Source organism: Macrobrachium nipponense, chromosome 6 (genome assembly GCF_015104395.2).
Source record: "Macrobrachium nipponense isolate FS-2020 chromosome 6, ASM1510439v2, whole genome shotgun sequence".
Classification (NCBI taxonomy): Eukaryota; Metazoa; Arthropoda; class Malacostraca; order Decapoda; family Palaemonidae; genus Macrobrachium; species Macrobrachium nipponense.
The window spans coordinates 45,077,280-45,100,910 of record NC_061108.1 but is presented as its reverse complement, the minus strand read 5'-3'; the positions used below and the strand labels follow the sequence as shown (position 1 = coordinate 45,100,910).

Here is a 23,631-nt window from a genome sequence, read left to right as displayed (position 1 = left end):
ACCCACCTCCCTCAGGGGACAGTGGAAATAAAAATTATGAATAGAAAATGGGAATGGTTCCTGATACCCGCCTCCCAGCGGCGGGAATGGGTACTAACCACCTGGCCGACCACTGCGTGTGTCGGAAGTTTTTAAAATTCTGTCGGACTTCAGAAAATACAGCTATATATATATCTGCCAGGTAAGTATGAACAAACTTTATTGTATCATAACAATATCATATTTGTACTCTCATTCCAGTCCTAAATGCAAGCATTTAAGACTGGAATGAGAGTACAAATCAATAGAATATACAATAGAGGCTCCCAGAATGGTTTTTATGTCCGTTCCTCCTCGATTTCTACAGGAGTTGAGGGGCCCCACCCAGATGATTGTTTGACGAAATTCGGGGTCTCGCTGAGTGCTTAAAATTCTTTGGAGTTTCTAGCACTCTCTGAGTGTTTTGGTCTTCTATGATCTGCAAACACTTGGGTGAGACGAGAGTTCTTGATAATTGTTACTACGATACCCGGGAATCTCGCTGAATACTCAAATTTCTTGGAATTTCTGGCATTCTCAGAGTGTTATGGTTTTTGTGTAATTTCCAAACACTCAGGCGAGACAGACATTCCCAGTAATTGTTATTATGAAAATCGGGAGTCTCTCTAAGCCATGAAATTCCTTGGAATTTTTAGTGTTTGCAGGGTGATTTGGTTTTCTGAGATTTCCAAACACTTGGGCAACAAGCATTCCTTATGATTATTACAATAATCGGGAGTCTTGCCTAGCGCCTGGATCCCTTGGTTTTGTTGGCACTTGCCGAGTGCTTGGCTTCATCATATTGCCGAGTACCAGGGCGAGAAAAGGCTCATCCGATTATTTTCATATAAGAGTCGGGTTTTCTCGCCGAGCATGGGAATTCTTAGGAATTCTAATGCTCGCTGGCTGCTCACTATTGCGAGTGCTTGGATGGCGAGATGAATGTTTACCAGTACAGATAAGTCCGCTGCTCAGTCTGGTTTGGAGTTACGTAGAGCTTGGAACTGCATGTAACACCTTCTGGATGAATGGTCAGGTACTGCCCTCGTGTATTGGACCTTAGGGTCTGAACATGTAGGACAGCAGACACAGATGCGGATTTATAAAAAATGCAGCTAATCTGTGGATGGGGATTTGATATATCTCTACTACTGTAAAAAAAAAAATTGTAAAAAAAAAATATAAAATAAAAATCAATCAGAAATGCAATTTTGCTAAGAAAGATGAAAGTAAAATGCAAATTTTCTAAGAAAGATGTAAGTATAATGTGAGGATGCAGGTAATTAGTTTGATTTCGTAATATCAGCAAAGAACTTTTTAAAACAATTTTTTGTATCCATGAAAAAAATATTTGTAACAATTGTATTTTTGTACATGCAACTTACCCAGCAGATATATACTTAGCTATAGACTCCGTCGTCCCGACAGAATTCAAAACTCGCGGCACACGCTACAGGTAGGTCAGGTGATCTACCATTCCCGCCGCTGGGTGGCGGGATCCAGAACCATTCCCGTTTTCTGACAGATTTTCTCTGTCGCCGGGGCCGACAACAACTGTTGTTGGTTCCTCCTGCTTGGAATTCTGCTCGTTCACCGAAAATTTGCTGGATTGATTATTGGTGAAGTACTCTTTTTTTTTTTTTCTCTCTCTCTCTCTCTCTCTGGCTTGGCATATGCTTGTTGTGGACTGTTTTAGGAATTTGATTAGGTTTTTTTCTCTCACGATGGCTGACGTTAAAGTAACACCTATGTTTAGAGTGTGTGCAAGGGACGAATGTAGGGTTAGACTGCTGAAAGCAGAGATAGATCCCCATACAGTTTGTGTTGAATGCAGAGGTTCTGAATGTTCTTTTGACAATACTTGTGCTGAATGTGAGGGACTAACAGAACAAGAATGGAAGAATTTATCTGCTTATATCAAGAAACGAGAGAAGGATAGAGCTAGGAAGGCTTCCGCAAGGAGCTCGAGTAGATCTTGTTCTTTTGAACCTGAGATAGAAACTAACAAAGTAGATTCTAACTTTTCTCCTGTAACCTCAGCCCCTTCTCCCTGTGTTGAATCTAAGGATTCGTTTTCAGAAATGGAGATCATGAAATCCTCAATCAGGGAGCTACAGGAACAGTTAAAGGCTATGGAAGCTAAAGGTAAGAGTGTCAGTGAGTGCAGTGACCCCAGTGCAGTGGAGGGGGCGTCTGATCGGCTCCGCATTGCTCCTAGGCCTAGACCTCTTTCAAACACCCAGGACCAGGGGAGGAGGAATGTCAACAGCCGCAGGGAGGATGTGGAGCATCCCCAACGATCAGGCGTCCCTTCGGCAGATCCTGAAGTAGCGACCCAGGCAGCCTTGGATAGCCGTAGAAAAGGCATCCTAAGGGAGTGCTTTTCAGCTTCGGACTCCTCTTCGTCTAAGCGTGGATGGAGCTCTGCCTCTAAGTCTCGTCCTTTGAAGATATCGTGGGTTTCGCCGAAAGGAGACGCTTTTGATTCGAGCCCCGAGCGCTTCCCTGAGGATTTTCCTTCGAGTAGTAAGAAGGCTAGACGACCGTCTCCAGCTCCTCAAGATCCGACAAAACTCTTCCTGCTTAACCTGCAAGAACAGTTGTCTTCCCTGGTAGGCGCTCTCCCTAAGGATTCTTCGCGCAGGAAAGACGCCTCCCTACCAGTGAAGAGATCGAAGTTTTCCTCTACTAGCAAGCGCTCATCTCCTTTTAGAGGAGACATCTCTGACTCTTCCAGGCGCTCTTCTCCTTTCAGGAGATCACCTTCTAGCAGGCGCTCTTCTACCGAGAGACGCTCTCGTTCACCCTATAAGCGCTCCTTGTCGCCGTCCAAGAGTGCTCCGCGCAGCAGACAGCTCGAACCCCTTAGGAGCTCTTCTTTTTGTAGTAAAGTTCCCAGCAGTAGCCGCTCTCAGAGGAGACGCTCAGCTACAGATTCACGGAGAGATCAGGAGTCGGACTCCTCTGTTGATTACCAGCATCGTGGCAGGCGTCAAGAGCCTATCAAGAGCCAGGATCTAATTAGGCGCCAGGAGCCTTTCAGGCGTCAGAAGCACATCAGGCGCCAGGAGCCCAGTAGACGCTAGGATTTCGTTAGGCGCCAGGAGCCCAGCAGGCGCCAGGAGCCTAGCAGGCGCCAAGGATTGAACAGGACCCCTTCACATGTAATGAGCTCTTCAGGGAGTAGGAGCCCTTCTCCTCGCAAGACACAGGATCCTGATAAGAGATCTTCTACCTTCATGAGCTCCCTCGCAGCTTGCAGCAGCAAGCATAGGTCGCATGGAAGGCGCTCTCCTTCACGTGACAGAAGTCCCGCTCCTTCTCAGAGCCGCTCCCCTTCGAAGGGCTCTCCTGCAGCTGGAGGGTTAGAGGAAGTCTCGGAGGAAGAATTTCCAGTCGACGTAGTAGTGTCGGACTATAAAAGGCTGTCTTTGCTTTTGCTGAAAGAGTTTGGGGATACGCTTCAACCAGCTGATCTGCCCTCACCAGGATCTTTGCTTTCGAGCTCGAAGTCTCCAAAAGCCTCCTCATTCGTGAAGATGCGTCCGACCCTTAGTATGAAGAAGGCATTCAAAGGATTTGGAGAGTGGCTTCAGTCAAAAAGAGAAGCGGGCAAGACAGTGTTTTTGCTGACGGGAAAACCTGGAAGATGGTATGATACAAAGGAGCCTATGGGCTTAGGGCTTCCCTCTTCGGCAGATGCAGACTATGCTTCGCTGGTGGATTCTTCAAGGAGGCGCTCTCTCCTCTCAGCTAAGGCTACTTGGGGGATGTGCGAGCTCGACCATCTCCTCAAGGGCCTCTTCAGGACACTTGAGGTGTTCAATTTTATGGACTGGTCTCTGGGGCCCTGGCTAAGAGAGCCCAAGATCCGGACTTCGTGAGCATGGAGGAGCTCTCGAGTGTGTTGGCATGTTTGGATACAGCTATGATGAACGGTTCAGTGGAGGTTGCTTACCTATTTGGCTCGGGAATCTTAAAGAAGAGGTCAGTTTACAGCTCATTCCTGACCAAGTCAGTCTCTCCTCTTCAGAGGTCGGCCTTATTATATTCGCCTCTTTCTAGCCACCTCTTCCCACAGGATATAGCTAAATCTTTAGCTGGCAAGGCTACACAGGACCTCCTTACACAATCAGCGAAGAGATTCAAGCCCGCTGTTCCCTTTACAAAGAAGGAGAAAGCACCTCTTCAGCAGCCCTTTCGAGGAGTCTCTTCTTCTTCGAGAACCCCTTTCAGAGGTAGGAGACCAGACCAGAGAGGAAGACCTTCCAGGAGACCTGTCGGGAAGGCAAAATGAGAGAGAAGTCCTCCAGATATCTGTAGGCGCCAGACTTTTGAACTTTGCCAGAGTCTGGGCGCAGAGAGGGGCGGACAGCTGGACCCTCTCAATCCTCGAGAGAGGATACCTGATCCCCTTCAGGGAAAATCCTCCCTTAACGAAAACTCCAAGGGAGTTGACGGCAAGATACAAAGATCCCGTCAAGAGTCAGGCTCTCCTGCAAGCAGTAGACCTTATGCTGCAGAAGAGGGGCCATAGAACCGGTTCAAGATCTCCATTCACCAGGCTTCTACAATCGGCTGTTCCTGGTACCAAAAGCCTTGGGTGGGTGGAGGCCAGTTTTAGACGTAAGCGCGCTGAACTTCTTTGTGATAAAGAAGAAGTTCTCGATGGAGACTTCTTCCTCTGTGCTTTCTGCTCTTCGTCCAGGGGACTGGATGGTATCCCTGGACCTTCAAGATGCATATTTCCATGTGCCAATTCACCCAGCATCAAGGAAATATCTCAGATTCGTGTCACAGGAAAGAGTATTCCAGTTTCGAGTGCTGTGCTTCGGACTATCGACGACCCCTCATGTCTTTACGGGCATCCTAAGGAATGTGGCACATTGGCTACATTTAGAGGGGATCAGGATCTCAATGTACTTGGACGACTGGCTCATAAGAGCAAAGTCAAAGGATCAGTGTCTGGAGGACCTTTCTGTAACACTAAGATTGACGCAGTCGCTGGGACTCCTAGTCAACCTCGAGAAGTCCCAACTGGATCCCCAGCAGAGCATAGTCTATCTGGGGATTCAGATGGATTCTCGGGGTTTTCTAGCATCTCCATCAATAGAGAGGATAGAACGCTGCCTAACGAAGGTTTCAGTTTTTCTAAAGAAAGATCATTGCTCCGCGAGGGAATGGATGAGTTTGCTGGGAACCCTCTCCTCGTTGGAGCAGTTCGTTTCTTTAGGAAGGCTGCACCTAAGACCCCTTCAGTATTATCTGACGGAGAACTGGGATCAGAGTTCCCAGGACCTAGAAGACACTTTTGTTCTCACGGACAAGATCAAGGAGGATCTCCGATGGTGGCTGGACCCAAAGAAGCTCAGCAAAGGAGTATCTCTGCACATACAGAGCCCTCTCCGAGCGTTGTTTGCAGACGCGTTGGATTCAGGATGGGGAGCAACGTTGGGCTCGGAAGAAGTGTCAGGCACCTGGGAAGGAGCACAGGTGTCTTGGCACATAAACAAAAATGAGTTAAAGGCCATTCATTTAGCTCTCATTCACTTCCAAAAGCAGATCTCAGGATCGATCATTCAGGTCAATTCGGACAACACGACAGCCCTCGCCTATATCAGGAAACAAGGGGGAACCCATTCATTCTCCCTTTACGAGACAGTGAGGGAGTTGCTGCTTTGGGCTCAGGAGAAAGAAATCTCTCTCCTCACCAGGTTTATACAGGGAGAGAGAAACATTCGGGCGGATCTGCTAAGCAGAAAGAACCAAGTTCTCCCCACCGAATGGACCCTCCATCCGCAAGTTTGCGAGCAGTTATGGGGGTTATGGGGAAGACCGAACATAGACTTGTTCGCAACCAATTGGAACAAGAGACTGGAGAATTATTGCTCCCCGATTGCAGATCCAAGAGCAATAGCCATAGACGGCCTCCTGATGGATTGGAAGGGCGTAGACAGGTACGCTTTTCCCCCCTTCAAACTAGTAGGGGAAGTGATAAGGAAGTTTGCTTCCTCAGAAGGAGCGAAGCTGACTTTGATCGCCCCCTTTTGGCCAGCCCTAGACTGGGTTACAGAGGTGCTGAAATGGATGGTGGATCTTCCCAGATTGCTCCCACTAAGGAGCGATCTTCTCAAACAGCCCCACTTCGACCGGTATCACAAAAACCTCCCCGCTCTAAGTCTAACTGCCTTCAGACTATCGAAGGACTCGTTAGAGTGAGGGGGTTTTCTCGCGAGGCTTCGAAAGCAATCGCAAGAGCCAGGAGACCTTCCACTTTACGAGTGTACCAGTCGAAGTGGGAGGTGTTTAGAAGATGGAGCAAGTCGCAGAACGTATCCTCTTCCAGTACCTCTGTAACTGACATTGTGGATTTTCTTCTTTATCTTAGAAGAAAGTGTAATTTAGCTGTCTCAACGATAAAAGGGTACAGAAGCATGCTAGCCTCTGTTTTCAGGCATAGGGGGCTAGATGTGTGAGAGAACAAGGACCTGCATGACCTTATTAGGTCTTTCGAGACCTCAAAAAGCCAGACCAGGAAGAATCCTAGTTGGAATTTGGATGTGGTCCTTCAATATCTAATGTCGGGCAAGTTCGTACCTTCTAATAAGGCCTCCTTTAGAGACTTGACAAGGAAGTCTCTGTTCCTTTTCACCCTAGCAACGGCAAAAAGGGTAAGTGAACTTCAAGCGTTAGAAGGCAGAGTGGGTTTTAAGAAGAACGCTGCAATTTGCTCTTTTAAGCCTCTCTTCTTAGCTAAAAATGAGAATCCATCAAAACCATGGCCAAGATGCTTCGAAGTGAAAGGGCTTTCTTCTCTTACGGGGGATGAACAGGAGAGGACTTTATGTCCAATAAGAGCCCTCAAGTTTTATTTGCAAAGGAAGTCTCTATTAGGAGGTACGGAAGAAAGTCTTTGGTGCTCGGTCAAGGATCCGACAAGACCTATTTCGAAAAACGCATAAAAGACGTAATTAAGGAGGCGCATCTAGCTTGTGGTGATGAACAACTTAAGCTCCTCAGAGTGAAGGCGCACAAAGTGAGGGCCATAGCAACCTCGATGGCATTTCACAAGACGTGGTCTCTTCAAGCCCTTATAGAGTCCACGTATTGGAAGTGTAGCTCGGTATTCACTTCTCACTACCTAAGAGACGTAAGAGTTACTTATGAGAAGTGCTTCTCACTCGGGGCGTATGTTTCCGCGGATTCAGTGCTGGGAGGAGGAGCTGAGGTTAATCCTAATTAGTTTAGTTAATTATTCTCTTTTTAATATTGTGGTGTGTGTTTTTATGGTCGATTGGAAGAGGGTATAGGTAGTAACCCCTTTCAATTCCTAGTTTCTAACATGTTAGGAGGGTCAGGTGGTCGGGATTAACTGTTGATCTCCTCGTTGTGTTATTTTGTAAAACCTAAAGCTCTGTAATGTAAGAGGGCTAGCCGCCATTGATATGATACAGGTCAGGCTCTGTCATATAAGTGGGTAAGCCCCCATTGACACGATCCATGTAGGCTCTGTCGTGTAAGCGGGCTAGCCCCCTTTGACATGATCCAGAAGGGCTATTCAGTTATAGGTCGATACCTCGCTGAAGCTCTTGAGGCATGCAGGCTCATTGACAGTAATCATGAAGTCTTCTGCCCAAACAGGTGAGAACCAAGGATTTATATCCTACAACAATTTTTGTTTCCCGTTGTTATTTATTTATTTATTTTTTTTTTTGGTATCTAACTGTCTCTTACCCTCCACCAAGGGTGCCAATCAGCTAAGTATATACCGTATATTTCGGCGTATAAGTCGACCGGAAGATAAGTCGACACCCCAATTCTGAGTAAATTTTTATGATTTTAACTAATATCGGGTATATTAGTCGACCTATAAAATGTGAGGCCAACCGTACGCTCAAAATAAGCAGCAGGGTAAAACGTATCATATAAAATAACCTGAATGTTATTACGGTACATATGTTGCTCTACTTACCATAAGAAATACAGGTAATATACTCGGTATATTAACAATCTGTGTAATATATAAAAGATGAATATCAGCAAATATGATTAGAAATGACGAAACGAAAGATACGTTACTCGAGTGTAATGTAAACAAACAAAGCGCTAACTAACGCTGCAAAACAGCCTACGTATATATGTATGTACAAACTGCCACTCAAGTTAATGTTTTGATTGGGTTGTTAAAACGACGTGCCGGTATTTTATTATTATGTTGGAATATTCCTTGACCATTGGTTCTTCTATGGCATAAACAGGCTCATTTGAGGGAAAACGAACCTGCAGTTGATTCACCAGATTCAAACTGGGATCCTTTATGATGAAACCGTGAATGATAATTTGTCTGATGAATTGTTTAATTCAAGTGACGATGACTCAAGTAATATTGAAGGAATTTAAATACATATTTACTATTAAATACATTTTTTAAAAATTTTATTTAAAGTGATAAATAAAGATTTCATACCATAAATGTTTTTGGAACAATACCCCGGTAAATACAAAACTGTCAGAGTGAACGCATCTTCTCAATTACTGTACTACAAATAGTTTACGCAATGTATGCAACTTCCTGTCGATTGGGGTTTCTATAAGTTACTTTGATTTGTTTCATTTTATTTAAGGTAATGGATGTTCTAATGTATTATTATTGTCGTATTACAGTGTGAAATGTTTTAATACTGGTATTTACATACATAGTTACCGCAACAAGGCTGTCATTGTTATTAGCCAACTGTAAAGCCTGGATTCCTGTACCGATATGCCAAAATAATAAAGATTCACTTTTTGTTACCGTTAGATAAGTCGACCCCCTAATTTTGGCATGATTTTTTGGGGCTAAAGGGTCGACTTATACGCCGAAATATACGGTATCTGCCGGGTAAGTTGCATGTACAAAAATGATATTGTTAAGATACAATAAAGTTTTGTACATACTTACCTGGCAGATATATATGATTAATGGCCCACCCAGCCTCCCCTCAGGAGACAGGTGGAAGAGAAAATGTCAGAAAACGGGAATGGTTCCGGATCCCGCCACCCAGCGGCGGGAATGGTAGATCACCTGACCTACCTGTAGCGTGTGCCGCGAGTTTTGAATTCTGTCGGGACGACGGAGTCTATAGCTAAGTATATATCTGCCAAGTAAGTATGTACAAAACTTTATTGTATCTTAACAATATCATATTTTTAACAATTTTAGATTTAAGTATCTTTTTATTGTCTATTATATTCGTCATTTAAGGATGAAATAGTTAATTTTTCATATTCCAAATTATCTGTTGATGTATGCCTTGAATTATTATTGAGCATTTTGGTATTTTTCTAGCGAATGGCCCAGGAAACACATCCAGAGATGGACTTTATTGAAATCAGTGCACATTTACAAGAAACACCGTGTCCAGTATGAAGTGCGTACCCATTTCCTGATCATGAGATTTGTTAAGCTTACAGGGTCTACTGCTGATACCTTCTTAGAGTACATTCAGCGAAACTTACCCGAGGGTATAGCTATGAAAGTTACCAAGGTGAGAATTATTTTCAAATTACATTACAGTGCGCCTATTGAAAGATAATTATCATCTCACGAAAGAAAGATAGTTGCAAGTAATTAATACATGGTATTCCCAGGCATGAATGACATTAGATTATGGATTTCTCATAATTTCACCTAACATCCTACTTAAAAGTTGCAATTCAGTATATGTAGATCTTTTCCAAAGTACAGTCTAGTGTCAAAGAATTTTGATATTTCTGTAATTGAAAATAGCCATTCTGATTTTAATTAGTGTAACAGTGAAATTTATTTTCCTTTTGTGTGTTACACAAAATATTTAACAACCTCACCCCATGAATCCATGAAATTATAATGTTACATCAGTCATTTGATCTGCCTTCTGTGTATTGGTGCTAGCATAAATTAACCATCTTAACTCATTCACTATATCCTCAAACAGTATGATCTACACCTTAATTTATCCTCCAAAAGCATTTTCATTTAGTTTTACATCTCTTACTTGTAGTTTATCATAATGACTACTGCTGGTAATGAATTGATATTTTAAATAGTATTTTTCTGCATCAGGTGGCTATTACTAAAAAAATATAGAGAAAACAATGAGAAATAAATGTAAATGACTAATAAAATGGATGAATAAACATTTACCATCACTCTTACCTTTATGGAAGACTCTTGTTAGAGTATGAATGACAGACAGGATGGCAGAGGGAGGAGGAGGGGTTATTGTTGGGAAGGGGAATCCCCTTCCAGAAGGACTTCAGGTATCAATGACCTCTCTGGGGTTACTTTTCTTCATTTTTTACTGGCACTATCTGGGGTCACTTTTCTTCATTTTTTACTGGCACTATCTGGGGTTACTTCCCCTCTGTTTTTGACTGGCACTAGGCCCAGCTTGAGAGTCACTGGACCCCTGTTGCATAGAACTGTCCAGACATTTATTTGTGGCGCCTCCTTAAAATTTGCCTAAAGTGAAAAATGGCATTGTCATTAAACATGTTGGAGACATGGATTACAACATCTTTGTTTGGATGATAATTCGCCACAGTCACTCCATTTTGCAAACATGTCCTTAGTCACTGAAGTAGGCACATTATGTATGCCCATTTGTTTTCTGAATTTTTCAAACCAGCCTCTGCTGACCTTGACCCTTAGAAGCCGGTGTAATAAATCAATATGCTATACCCCAGGCTGGCAAAACTTGGAGGTCAGCTAATTTAAGAAAGAACACATCAATGGAAAGAGGAAGATATGCAAATGCACATGGTGCAAGAAAAAAATGCTAAAAAATTTTCCCTACCTTCTATGAGAAGTTGAAAATTGCTAGTATTTGCAATCCCTTGTGGGCCTCTCTTACAAGAGTTGTAAATTTTACAAAGTTATACATGATATTGCAATATACTCCCTGAACACATGAATTAGACCTGGTCACTGACCAGCCCAAACTATATCCCCACAGATTCACCCACAAAGTAGGTAATTTTAACTGTCAGTGCTACCAACACTGCAGGTAAAATATAATCAAATGAGTTACCTGTGTTACCGTTGGCAATGCTGCTGCAAATATCGGCCACAAGAGGCCTGCCTCCTCAATTGTTTTCTATCATGGTGTTGTTAGGATGTGTCCTGCAACACACAAACATTTTTGGTCTTTAGCCCTATCCCCACATTGGCATTGGAAATTCTGGATTACGACCTTGGCATTGTATTACAACTATGCTCCTGGTTTTTGCTCTGTTTTTTTTTATTTATTTGGACCTTCTCCTGGTATTGAACCGGCTTGGGCTGGACTTGAGATGGACAAGCTACATAAAGAAACGCTGTCAGCCAACGCCTCTATGTCTGCCGCGCCTTCCGAGCAAGTTGCTGGGGGAAATGTCGGAGCTCATTGGTACTGTTCTACATGCAAGTGGAGGATGAGTAACCTCAAAGATGACAGACATTTCTTTATGTATTACTTGTAGGAAGGTTCAGTGCAGCATCAGACAGAGAAAATGTGTAATTGATTACATTTCAATTGAATTACAATTACAAAAAGCTTGCCTCAACACACAGCCCCATTGTTAAGGGGGCATGACCTATGCAGGCAGAGATGCTGACTAGTCAATTTCCTTTGCTCCAGATGCAACCATCTCACTTTGTTTCAGCAAATGTTCTTGTTCCTAATTAGCATAAATGAATATCTACACATTTTACTTATATGGAACAAAGTTATATTGCATGTCTTACGACGTGTTTTTAAGTCCAAAATTGAGTAATATGTCTCATTGTGAACTAGTTTTTTCTCTGTTAATAGATTGCATAAATTTCAGCGATTCAGTTTTTCACTCGTTTTCATTGGTATTACGAGCTTTACGTTATTTATCTTTTATCGGTGTGAAGACAACAGTAAATGAGCTCTTCATGCTAGTAGTTTTTTTATTTTACCATGGCTGTGTTTCATTTCACATAAAAGTTTGAGTTTTATCCATGTTGCCGACGCATGATATTAGTCTTTAGTAGACTTAGTATTACTTTATCAGCTTCAGCTACATTTTGCATTTAAAACTGTACTGCTATAACGATCTTACGGCAAATGAAGTTATTACATAAATTATTTCAGTCCTATTCTACAAGACATCATTTATAACATACCTACGGTAAGTGTTTAATGGCGTACGCTGATTGAATACAAGAAACGGATGTTGCCATTGGATTCGGTTGTATTAGCAAACAAGGTGGTTTCTTGTTCGATTTTTCATGGCTGTACACATTTATGAGAGTATAACGATATGGAGGTAAAGAGTTAGATGATTGTAATTTGGCCTCTTTTGCTGCCTTCCTTTTACTTTACCAACTTTCATATTCTCTTTCTTCATCTTACTTTCCACCCTCTCCTAACACTTGATTCATAGTGAAACAGAGGTTTTCCTCCTGTTACACCTTTCAATCCTTTTACTGTCAATTTCCATTTCAGCACTGAATGACCTCATAGGTCCCAGTACTTGGCCTTTGGCCTAAAATTCTATTTTTAACTCAACTCTCTTGCTGCTTGTGCCTGCTGCGTGCAAGATATAGAAAGACTTATTTTCAAAATGTTGTCGTACCAATATTAATTGCTAACCCCATTGTAAAATCGAATTATCGTAAGACAAATTACAGTAGCTTGAATACTGACTGTATTCACGATCGTGTCTTGAAGAATTTCCTGAGTTTGCTAATGATGTTTGTCAAGATTATCAATGTGGAACAGAGTCAGTCTAGTTTTTTCTCTCCCAATTTCTTCTAAAACTTCTTCTAATGTCTTTATACAACCTTGTTTATCGGGTAATTCTTCGGAGGTCGTTTCGGAGTCTTCTCTCGCTCATCCTGTTTCTTTGCCATTAGCATACCAGAGCAAAGAATTTTCATCGTTTCAATCCTGAAACTTGGGGGTTTCGGAGGCGGCCTCTCTCTTCAGGGTTAAGGGAAGTAATTTTGGCGGGGCCGTCTTAGCACCTTCCACAGGTCCTGTAGTTCTCAGGCTGCTGGTTTGGATGCTTCACAGGCAGTAGAGAAGTCTGTATATTCATCCTTGGTTTGAGCTGTAATGTGTCCTCCCTGGTTCTTGCAGGTGCTATGGCAGTTGGCGATTTGTCTGCGCCATCGTCAACTGTATCAGTACTGGTTGTATCCTCAGCCTTTCCTTTCAATAGGGTAGCTGGTAATCTTCCTTCTTTGGTTCCCATTTTTATGCTTTTGGGGTTTGAGCCGATATTGCAGGATTTATGGCAGTTGGCAGTTCGTCGGCACTATCATTAGTACCGTTTGTGCCCTCGGCCTCCTTTCGTTAGGGTAGCTGGTAATTTACTTCTTTGGCTCCCATTGGTTCCGCAGTTCGTAGCCTGTCCTTAGAGGCACTTTTAGGTGCTGTACAAGTTGGTTTTCTCCACCTGCACAACATTGGCGTTAGGTGCTCAGTGGTTACTCCAAGTGTGGGTTCTTCCTTTTTCTCTCCTTCTGTTTCTTTCGCAACCTTTTCCTGCAGCTATTTCTGTTCCTCTTAAAGTTGTTCAGTTTGGGTTCGGCATTGGTTTTGGGGTTTCTGGGTACTTCCTTCCCTCACTTGATCAATGTAGCTTCAGCTCGAGACTTTGGTTTAGTGTTGGTGTAACTGGAGTTTGTTGGATCGCGTTTTGCGGCCTCTATGCTCTTGGGGTGGACCTTGGTCACCCATTTGTAGTCGGCCAGGTGTTATGTCATAATCACTGGCTGGTGCGGGGTTTCGCAGTCGAGTGAGACTGGCTCAAGGTTATGTCATCGTCTTTGGTTGGTACAAGTTTGGCACAACAGAGTGTGGTTGGCTCTTAAGGGTGGGCGTTCATCACCAAAGTATGTTTGGCCGAGGTGTTACGTCATCGTCACTGGGTAGTGCTGATTTGTGCAGTCGAGCGAGACTAGCTAAGGGTTATGTCATAGTCTTTAGTTGGTACACGGTTGCTGAACTGGGGGCGGTTGGCTCTTGGGGTGGGTGGCGGTCGGCCAGGTGTTACGTCATCATGTCTAAGAGTTGCAGAATTGCGCAGTTGAGTACAACTAGCTCAGGGTTGGCTCAGTTATGTTGGGATCATGTATGTCAGGTGTTAGTATCAAGCACCCAAGTGTAGTAAGTTCTGGGTTATTGGGTGCTGCTCTTGTGGGTGTTCAGCCTTGTCCTTTTCCTGTTCCGGTGTGGTCAGACAGGACTGACAGACGATACCTTTTGAAGAGAGAATCCAGTAATAGTTGTCGGGTTTTTGTTTCTCCAGCAAAGGAAAGCATGTATAAATGGATGGTGGACTTTGTCCATTCTCTCTTTCCACAGTCCAGGCTCCAGAGGAACCTACACAGTTAATTCAAGCAATGTTTGATAGTATGTTGCATTCAGCTAAACCAGTAGTCTGTCAAACATCATGTAAGCTGATCTGGTTTTGGCTGAGTCAGGCAACTTTTGGGGAAGACGACTTGAGGCTAGCATCACTTAAGGGGTTGGGTAAGCTGGATTCAACGTAGCTTCCTGATTGGAAGTGGTCTGTATGCAGTAGCGGGTAACCCTTCTGCCGGTGTCCGAGTTCCACTCTAGGAATCTATTGAGGCTCTTCTCTCTTGGGTTCCTTCAATAATTCGTGTGGTAGGGGTTACATATCATGAGGCTTGTATTTGGAAGACACCTTTCATAGCCTGTCAGAGGCCTTGTCCCACTCTATGTGGGTGTTGTCTGAGTTGATGGGGGTTTTCTCAAACATGGTTGGTATACATCTGCCTTCTCACTATCCGGACATTCATAAAAAGGTTCTGTTGAGGGCACCTCTTGCACTCAGCAACAGTCTTTTAGAGAGCAAGATGTCTCCTCGATGGTCAATTTGTGTCGTTGTCATCATAAGTAGAGTTGCAGCTGCATCATTGGATGATTGTATAGTAGGTGACAGATCTCAAATGGTGTGGTGTCTGGTTCGAGCTCTCAAAGTTTATGTCACATATTGAGGAACTTTCACCTCGTCCGAGAATCTTATTTGGTTTCCCCTAGGTGTCTATCTCATTTCATTACCCAAAATGCAATTAGTTTCTTCTTGCAAGGGGTTATTAGTCAAGCGTTGGTTGGTTTTTCATTGCTTTTGGAGCCTTCGAGTTGTTCTTCGCATCCGAGGGCTCAAAGTACCATGGATGGCTACCCCTTCAGCTTTCTGAAGGAAATTTTCAGTGTCGGCGATCTTGGAGGAAATTACTTGAGTCGGTGTGGGTTTTCACGATGCTATACCTTAGGGATTTTCAGTTTCTTCAGAGAACAGTTACTCACTTGGTCCTGTTGTTGCGGCCAACTCAATTTCATAATTAGCTTAGGATGTTAGAAGTTTATGAAGTCAGTGGTAGTCTAAAAGAACTTGAGAGTTTCTTTTGGTCAAGCTTAGATTGAGTGTATTGTCCTTTTAGATCCTTGAGGTTAGGCAGATCCCGATGGTCATGTTGGAACAACTTCTTCAGCACAGTCATCTGCGTTATGAGCAGTAGAGAACTCGAAGGTCCTGCACACTCAACTTCTCCTCCATACATGAGAGGCTGGATAGCCACATGGGAGGTTCACTGTTTCCCCTCCATACATGAGGGGTATATAATACCATATGGGAGGTTCTTCAGATTCAGGCGGTACCTTGGACTCAACACTAATGTTAAGGTACTTCCTCTGCAAGCATCCTCACCTACAAGTTGGTCAACTAGGTGAGTAAATTTTACTTTTACCGCCATGAATAAGAAGTATGGATTACCACATGGGAGGTACTTCTGATGGTACCTTAGACTTAACACTGACATTAGGGTACTTTTTTTGCAAACATCTTCACCTACCGAGTTAGATAACTAGGTGAGGATACATGCATTTATACATGGTATGTTGATAACGAGTTACCAGCGTATGCTCCGTGGACAGGTTGGGCTGAATTAGATTGATCCCACCTCCATTAAATGTTGTTAATCGCACTAGTTCAGGTGTTCAGGGAGTGTATTGCAATATGAAGTTTTCATAATAAAACTAATATTGTAATACCTGAACACCTGAATGATTCCCATCCTCCTCCCCACCTCAATTTGATAGTGATTGATTCAACTGAGGAGGTAGGCCTCTGGTGGCTGGCATTTGTAGCAGCATTGCCAATGGTAACATAGGTAACATATTTTACTAGATTTTACCTGCAGTGTTGGTAGCGCAGACAGTTAAAAGTACCCACTTTGTGGGTAAATCTCTGGGGATATAGTTCGGGCTGGTCAGTGACCAGGGCTGATTCAGGTGTTCAAGTAAATATTACAATATCAGTTTTATTATGGAAACTTCATTTTTATAATAAATATATTTATTATATTTTGTAAAATTATGATTACCGCTCACTCAGTATCAAAACAGATAAGAAATAAAAATAGTCACAAATTCTGAACATATTTGTTGTAAAACATTTACGTAAATTTACAGAGAATGAAGATGCAGTGACTTTTTTGGATTTACAGTATACAAGTTTTTTCTAATATTTCTTTGCACTTTTCTTTGCAAAATTACATTTATAACTGACAATCATAAAAGATAACTAAAACCAACAGCAACCCCTTGGTATATTTATGAGCAAATTTACAAAAAGATGTCATGTAAGGCAAAGGTAATACATCCTCTCTTGATGTCAAGATCAAAGTTAAGCCCTGAACTGCCGAGTCTTTCATCTTAGTCAGTCTAAAAGTTGCCGTTAGTGAATTTATGGGCTATAGAAGTAATGGCACCTCTTTCCTGCCTGATTCCCCAAAATCAATAGCGCTTAAAATTGTTAATCACCATGAGTGAATGTGTCATTCACAGGAAACCTGTTACTGATACTCATGTGAGCATATCCATCCATTAAGGGTTAAATTCACAAACAGTACCACTTGTTGTAGGCATTTTCTTACTGAGATCGGCATGCAACATCCTCTAACACTTTGCTATGAGTTCTTTCTTAAATTCTATAGTGTTTCTCATCGTTTTTACAGAAGGGCTGGCACTTGGAACTTTCTTTGGTCCCATGATGGCTTATTTGCAGTTGCACTCGATTAAATAAAGCACAAAAAACAAAGAACACAAAAGCAAAATGGGTCACGAGAGAACAGGGGATGCTTTGTTTGGGCGCTTGGCATGGGGCATAGTCACGAGGTGGGCCCTTGTTGTATGAAACCAGAGTAAAAATTTTGTCAGAAAATTCTATGAAAACCGAATCTTAAGAAAACTAGGGCGTACAAAATCTTAGGTTTGACTGTAGATTTGCATCAAATCTTTGTAAATATAAAGGGTTTCTATAAGACCATAAAGCAGGATTTGTGAAATTCCTCCACAGTCTTGGTGTGGTATACTTCCCTCATTATTGTCTTATAGGTGTATAGGCTAGTAAGAATACTAATATAATCGAGAAGCACGAAGGGCACTTGGCCTTCGGGGAAGGCGAGAGGAGGAAACAGCCAGTTAACCCTTAAACGCCGAAGCGGTAAAAAAAAATGTCTCCCGTGTGCCGGAGGTGTTTCAGAGTGAGCGCGGAAGCGGAAAAATATTTTTTTCAAAAAATCACAGCGCGCTTAGTTTTCAAGATTAAGAGTTCATTTTTGGCTCCTTTTTTTGTCATTGGCTGAAGTTTAGTATGCAACCATCAGAAATGAAAATAATTATCATTATCATATATAAATAATGCGATATATGATAGTGCAAAAACGAAATTTCATATATAATTGTATTCAAATCGCGCTGTGTGCGAAACGGTTAAAGGTAACAAGTTACTTTTTTTTGTTAAAATGTACACTAAATTGCAATCATTTTGGTATATAACACATTGTAAAACGATAAAAGCAACACAGAGAAAATATTATCACAAAATAATGCATGAATTTGTAACGCGTGGACGTAAACAAATATTTTTTTAAAAAATTCACCATAAATCGAAATATTGTCCTAGAGACTTCCAATTTCTTTTAAAATGAATAAAAATGATTGAATAGTACTATACTGTAAGAATATTAGCTTACAAATGCAGTTTTTGACCATATCTGACGAGTTAAAGTTGACCGAATGTCGAATTTTTTTTATATATATTTTTTTATATGCAATTATTTCAGAAATAAGAAAAGCTACAACCTTCAAATATTTTTCGATTTATTCTACATGAAATTGCGCAGATTTTTATATATAAAACTCTATGAAATGCCTAATATGAAATGGAGCAAATATTCCGAGAATGGGACGTACGCATTTCGTAGATTAGTGGCGGTGAATCCACGCGTGGAGGGAATGAAAGTTTTTTCTTTTAATTCACCATAAATCGAAATATTGTGCTAGAGACTTCAAATTTGTTTCAAGATGAAGATAAATGACTGAATATTACTAGACTGTAAGAGTTTCAACTTACAATTGCGTTTTTCGACCATTTCGGTAGAGTCAAAGTTGACCGAACATGGTTTTTTTCTATTTATCGTGATTTATATGCAAATATTTCAAAAATGAGAAAAGCTACAACCTTCAATTATTTTTTGTTGTATTCTACATGAAATTGCGCACATTTTCATATGTAAAACTTTATGTAACGGCCAATTTAAAATGGCGCAAACATTACCACAATCGCACGTATGATTTTTTCGGAAGAGTTACTGCGTGGACGTAAAGAAAATGTTATTTTTTTCATAAATTCACCATAAATAGAAATATTGTGCTAGAGACTTCCAATTTGTTGCAAAATGAAGGTAAATGCTTGAATATTACTAGAATATAAGCGTTTTAGCTTACAATTGCGTTTTTCGACCATTTTGGTAGAGTCAAAGTTGACCGAAGGTTGAAAATTTGTCACTTATCATTTTGTATATGAAAATATTTCAAAATTGATAAAAGCTACAACCATGGGTTTTTTTAGTTGTATTGTGCATGAAATTGCGCACATTTTCATATATAAAACTTTATGTAACGGCTAATTTAAAATGGTGCAAACATTACCACAATCGCATGTATGATTTTTTTCGGAAGAGTTACCGCGCGGACGTAAGGAAAAAGTTTTTTCATAAATCACCATAAATCGAAATATTGTGCTAGAGACTTCCAATTAGTTGCGAAATTAAGGTAAATGATTGAATATTACTAAAATACGTATAAGAGTTTTAGCTTACAATTGCGTTTTTCAACCATTTCGGTAGAGTCAAAGTTGACCGAAGGTTGAAATTTTGGCACTTATCGTTATTTATATGAAAATATCTCAAAACTGATAAAAGCTACAATCATGAGTATTTTTTTGTTGTATTCTACATAAAAATCCGCACATTTTCATATATAATACTCCATGTAACGGGTAATTTAAAATGGTACAAAAATTATGTCAAAGTGACGAAATAATTTCTGAGATGTGTCACAGATACTTTTTAGTGCGGCAAGAAAGAAATTCGCGCTTGCGCGCCTGCATAACGATTGTAAACAAAACAACACCTTGATCCGTGAACTCCCAGCATCCCCCAAGGCGCGTGATTCAAGAGTTTTCGGCTGGTAGGCATAAAAGTATTTTTCCGCGAATTTTAAAAAAAACTTTTGTATGTTGACATAAAATACGTCCAGTCGGCACCCGAGAGACAAAAAATGTTGACGTAAAATACGTCCAGTCGGCAGTAAAGGGTTAAACAATTGGCAGGACATATGCACCCTTCACTAGCAGGGTCTAACGAAATCCCAAGTAAATCTCAAGAGATGTAACTTAATAACGTCATTAACAAACCAAGTATGTATTACAAATGATTATGAGTGATAGTTAAAAAGGGTATAGGTTAAGTAAATGGATGTTGGTGACACTTAACATTCGACATCTGGTTAGACCACGCCCAAAACTACATCTCCAATATGTTCATTACGTTAAATACATTAGTACTATGGTGGCTAAAAAGTCAAATTTATTAAGTATTTAAATTTTTTCATATTTACTATAATTAAAAATTACTGAGTTAATGTTTTTATAATGATCTAGCCGATATTTTGATAAAAAATGTAGCATTGATACTTTAAAACCATGCTTAGTGAACTGTATCTTTTATTGAGCAAAGTTTCAAAATGTTTCCTTGTCGCAACTTAGCGTCATTTGAAATATGAAGATGGTAAGAGTTGCCAGTTAGTGACTCTTGAATGAAAATCACTGAAATTGGGTCACATGACTTTAGCTGCATGCTGTACAAAGTATATTGTAATGTTAATAGTATAATATCTATAATGTCATTCAATTAAAAAAGTTAGTCTTATATACATACTACCCTTCATTATATAATGTTCATCATGTAATCACTATACAGTATACCTAATAACCAATATTGTTTACATGCAAAGGAGTTTTAAATTAGAAGTGTACAGAGTGCCACCTCAAATTGCATTGATGTTCAGTAAAATTTTGCTCTCAAGGAATACATGAAAAAGTGTTACAAAGTATTACAGAATATGGTAACATACAAACATATTGCCAATGAAATCATTTTAAAGCTTTCTCTGTTTATTTCTGTTACTGACCTCACAGTAAAAGATATCCTACCTAAGGTTTGTGAGAAAGGTGGTTTTAAGACAATGTTCATCATCATCACCTCCTGCAGTGCTATGTGACACTAAGCTTCTCTGTTAAACTCAACCACTCATCGATGTCTTTCTTGTATTGTCAGTACTGTAACTTTCTTAAATCTCTGCTCATCTGCAGTCTCCTCTCATATAGTTATCATTGATCGTTGAAAAAAAAATTTTATATCATATACTATATATATATATATATATATATATATATATATATATATATACACATATATATACATATACTATACATACATATACATATATATACTATATATATATATATATACTATTATATATAATATATATATCTATATCTATATAAAAAATATATATATATATATAATATTAATATATATATATATAATGTTTGGGAAGCTGTTGTTCCGGATACAATCGACTGACATGAGGTGGACACTTTTTCTTTTTGGAAAGTTTCTTTGGGAAATATGAGGGACTATTGGGCTCTTGCTAAGATAAAGTCTATGAAAGTTTTGATATATCTGACTACTATTTGACATCAGCCAAGAAATTGGACAGACTGCAAAAGTTAAGGTCAATATTCCTGTATGTATATATTTCATCAGGTCAGATTTTAAAAGTTTTCATTTAATGACTATGTCGTAGTTATTTAAAAAACCCCAAAACCCCCCCCCCCCCCCCCCCCAAAAACCCCCCCATAAGCCCATTACTATTTCTAAAACCTATGAGTAGTATTTTTCTCAATTTGCATTTTTACACATGCAACTTACCCGGCAGATATATACTTAGCTAATGTCTCTGACGTCAGCAAAGTATATATCTGCCAGGTATGTATGTGTAAAACTTTACTGTATCTTAACAATTTGCATATCTCTTTACAGCATGAACTTCAGAAGCTTCCCGAGCATGTGACACCATCATCAGAAGTTATTCAGTAGTTGTTTTGGTATAGACATTTTGTGCAATAACTGTAACCCTCATACTTGAAGTGAAATGTATTTGTAAATAAAAAGAAATTCTTACTGTGATTTATATTCTAAATGCAATAATGCCATTAAGCTGTGGTTCAATGCAGGTAACCCGTGTATATTATAGAAAAAAAGGATTATACATACTTTGATGGTTAGATTTGCCCTTCTGTAAAGGTAAGCTCCATCCCATCTCTCATCTCCAGTGCAGTTAGAAACTTTATGTTCTCAAAATGATGTATCTATGACCAATTTGAATTGAGGAAGTGAACTTCACCTGAAGACAAAGTTTTGTATTTATCAAAGAAAATTCTGCTTAAACTTATCATTATACTTAGAGAACACATTGCTTTATGTAACTAATTATCTACTTATGTAGTTAAGAACATGGGAAGCAGAGAACAACCTTCCAACTGGAATGGTATCATCAGGTTCAGGAACAGAATTTCTGACAGTTTCCCTTTTCCTTCCTTAACCCTCTAATTTTACTTTTCCACCATTCACTAGTTTCTAATTTCTCACCCTTTCGGTTCTTATAAAACATAAATTATGCAAATTCTTTTAATATCTCAAGAGCTGTTTCTGCCATGTCTTGTTAACCTGAGGGAGGATATAGGACTACCTAATGTTAAGGCTGTAGGTTTATGGAAGAAAATAAGCTTTATACTTAGCCCATCCGTGCCACCTTGGTGGTCGCGAGTTCGATTCTCGGACCTTCCACTGAGGGGTGAGAGATGTGTATTTCTGGTGATAGAAGTTCACTCTCGATGTGGTTCGGAAGTCATGTAAAGCCGTTGGTCCTGTTGCTGAATAACCACTGGTTCCATGCAACGTAAAAACACCATACAAACAAACACACTCAGCCCCATCTAGCAGCAAGATAATCTTTTTTCTATGTAAATAATTCACTTAATTAAGGAGTAATTGGTTTTTATGCATGAAAATTAACATCTAGATTTTACAAAGCTGAGCATTATTCAAATAAACCTGAGAGCTTAAGACTAAAAAGAACAGCATTTTACTTAAATGTTGTTACATGATATTTCAGTCTTTACTGTCTTTGCTGGTTTTTCCAAATATTAAAACTTCACTTTGTTTAGTAATTTTCTGAGTAATTTTTTACCCTCCAGGTGAATTTTTCTTTATCTTTAATTCTTACACATGAAATTTTATTGTTAAAGTGAATTGTTTTTATAAAGAAAACCCATCATTTACTTGACCCTATCTTATCAATTCAGCATTCTGAGAGACACAATGCATAATGAAGAAGAATACTCCTAATGGCTACACATCCAGGAACCCCAGCACCATCAACAATTCCCACAAGACTAGAGGGTTTGTATTAAAAAATAAATTTTGTTTTCTTCAAAAAATTTCATTTTGTTTTAGCAAAATCCCTTCAGTTTACATGAGTCTTAACACCTATTATGAGAGTAGGCCTCTTGTAGATAGCAAATTTTTGCAATTGGGATGTGGAAGCAGTAAACTGATAAACAAAAGTGATCTGTAAACAGTTTTCAAGACTAACAAGCTGTTGGATTGGTTCCTTGTTAGAAAGGTCATGCATTTGTAATCTTTCTTTGAATACTTCAGCAAAAGATATTATATGCTTCTGTGAAACTTAGCTGCAAGTAGCTTGAGAACAAAGCTAAAAGAAAGGATAGTTATGAAGAAGAGGGAGACATACAGGGGGCTGTTCCCTTCAGGAGGCAATACTGCTGAGTTTTGAGACACTAATTAAGATCCAGAGATATATGAGATAGGTCTCTTGGGTAAAACATAAAGTACTGTAGTTTTAGAATTGCTTTTACTTCCTTGTTCCGCATAAGGGCTAAGGGTGTTGAAATAGCCCAAATCTCATGACCGTAACTAACTTTTGATGCCTTGGCCTTGGAAGTGTTCTGCTACTTGCTGAATGGTGGCTCTTCTAGGATTAATATATCTGCTGACAACAGACAGGAAATTCTACATTTGGCTTGGTTAAGCTTGGTGGCCAAGGGCCTAGTTAAGTGTTAGCAATGACCTTGCCATGCTCAAAAATCCTCTTGTGGAGGCCTTGCTTGAAAGCCTCC

General features: G+C 40.2%; 1 protein-coding gene across 1 annotated transcript in view; it reads left to right on the top strand.

Moving 5' to 3' along the window:
* LOC135216733 (small ribosomal subunit protein uS10m-like) overlaps positions 1-21,613 on the top strand; it is a 74,240-nt gene extending 52,627 nt beyond the window's left edge. Inside the window, exons 4-5 of the mRNA XM_064252197.1 lie at positions 9,347-9,545; positions 21,473-21,613. Coding sequence (XP_064108267.1) covers positions 9,347-9,545; positions 21,473-21,529 — 256 coding nt within the window. The 3' untranslated portion in view covers positions 21,530-21,613. The remainder of the gene's footprint in view (positions 1-9,346; positions 9,546-21,472) is intronic.
* The last annotated feature ends 2,018 nt before the right edge of the window (positions 21,614-23,631 follow it).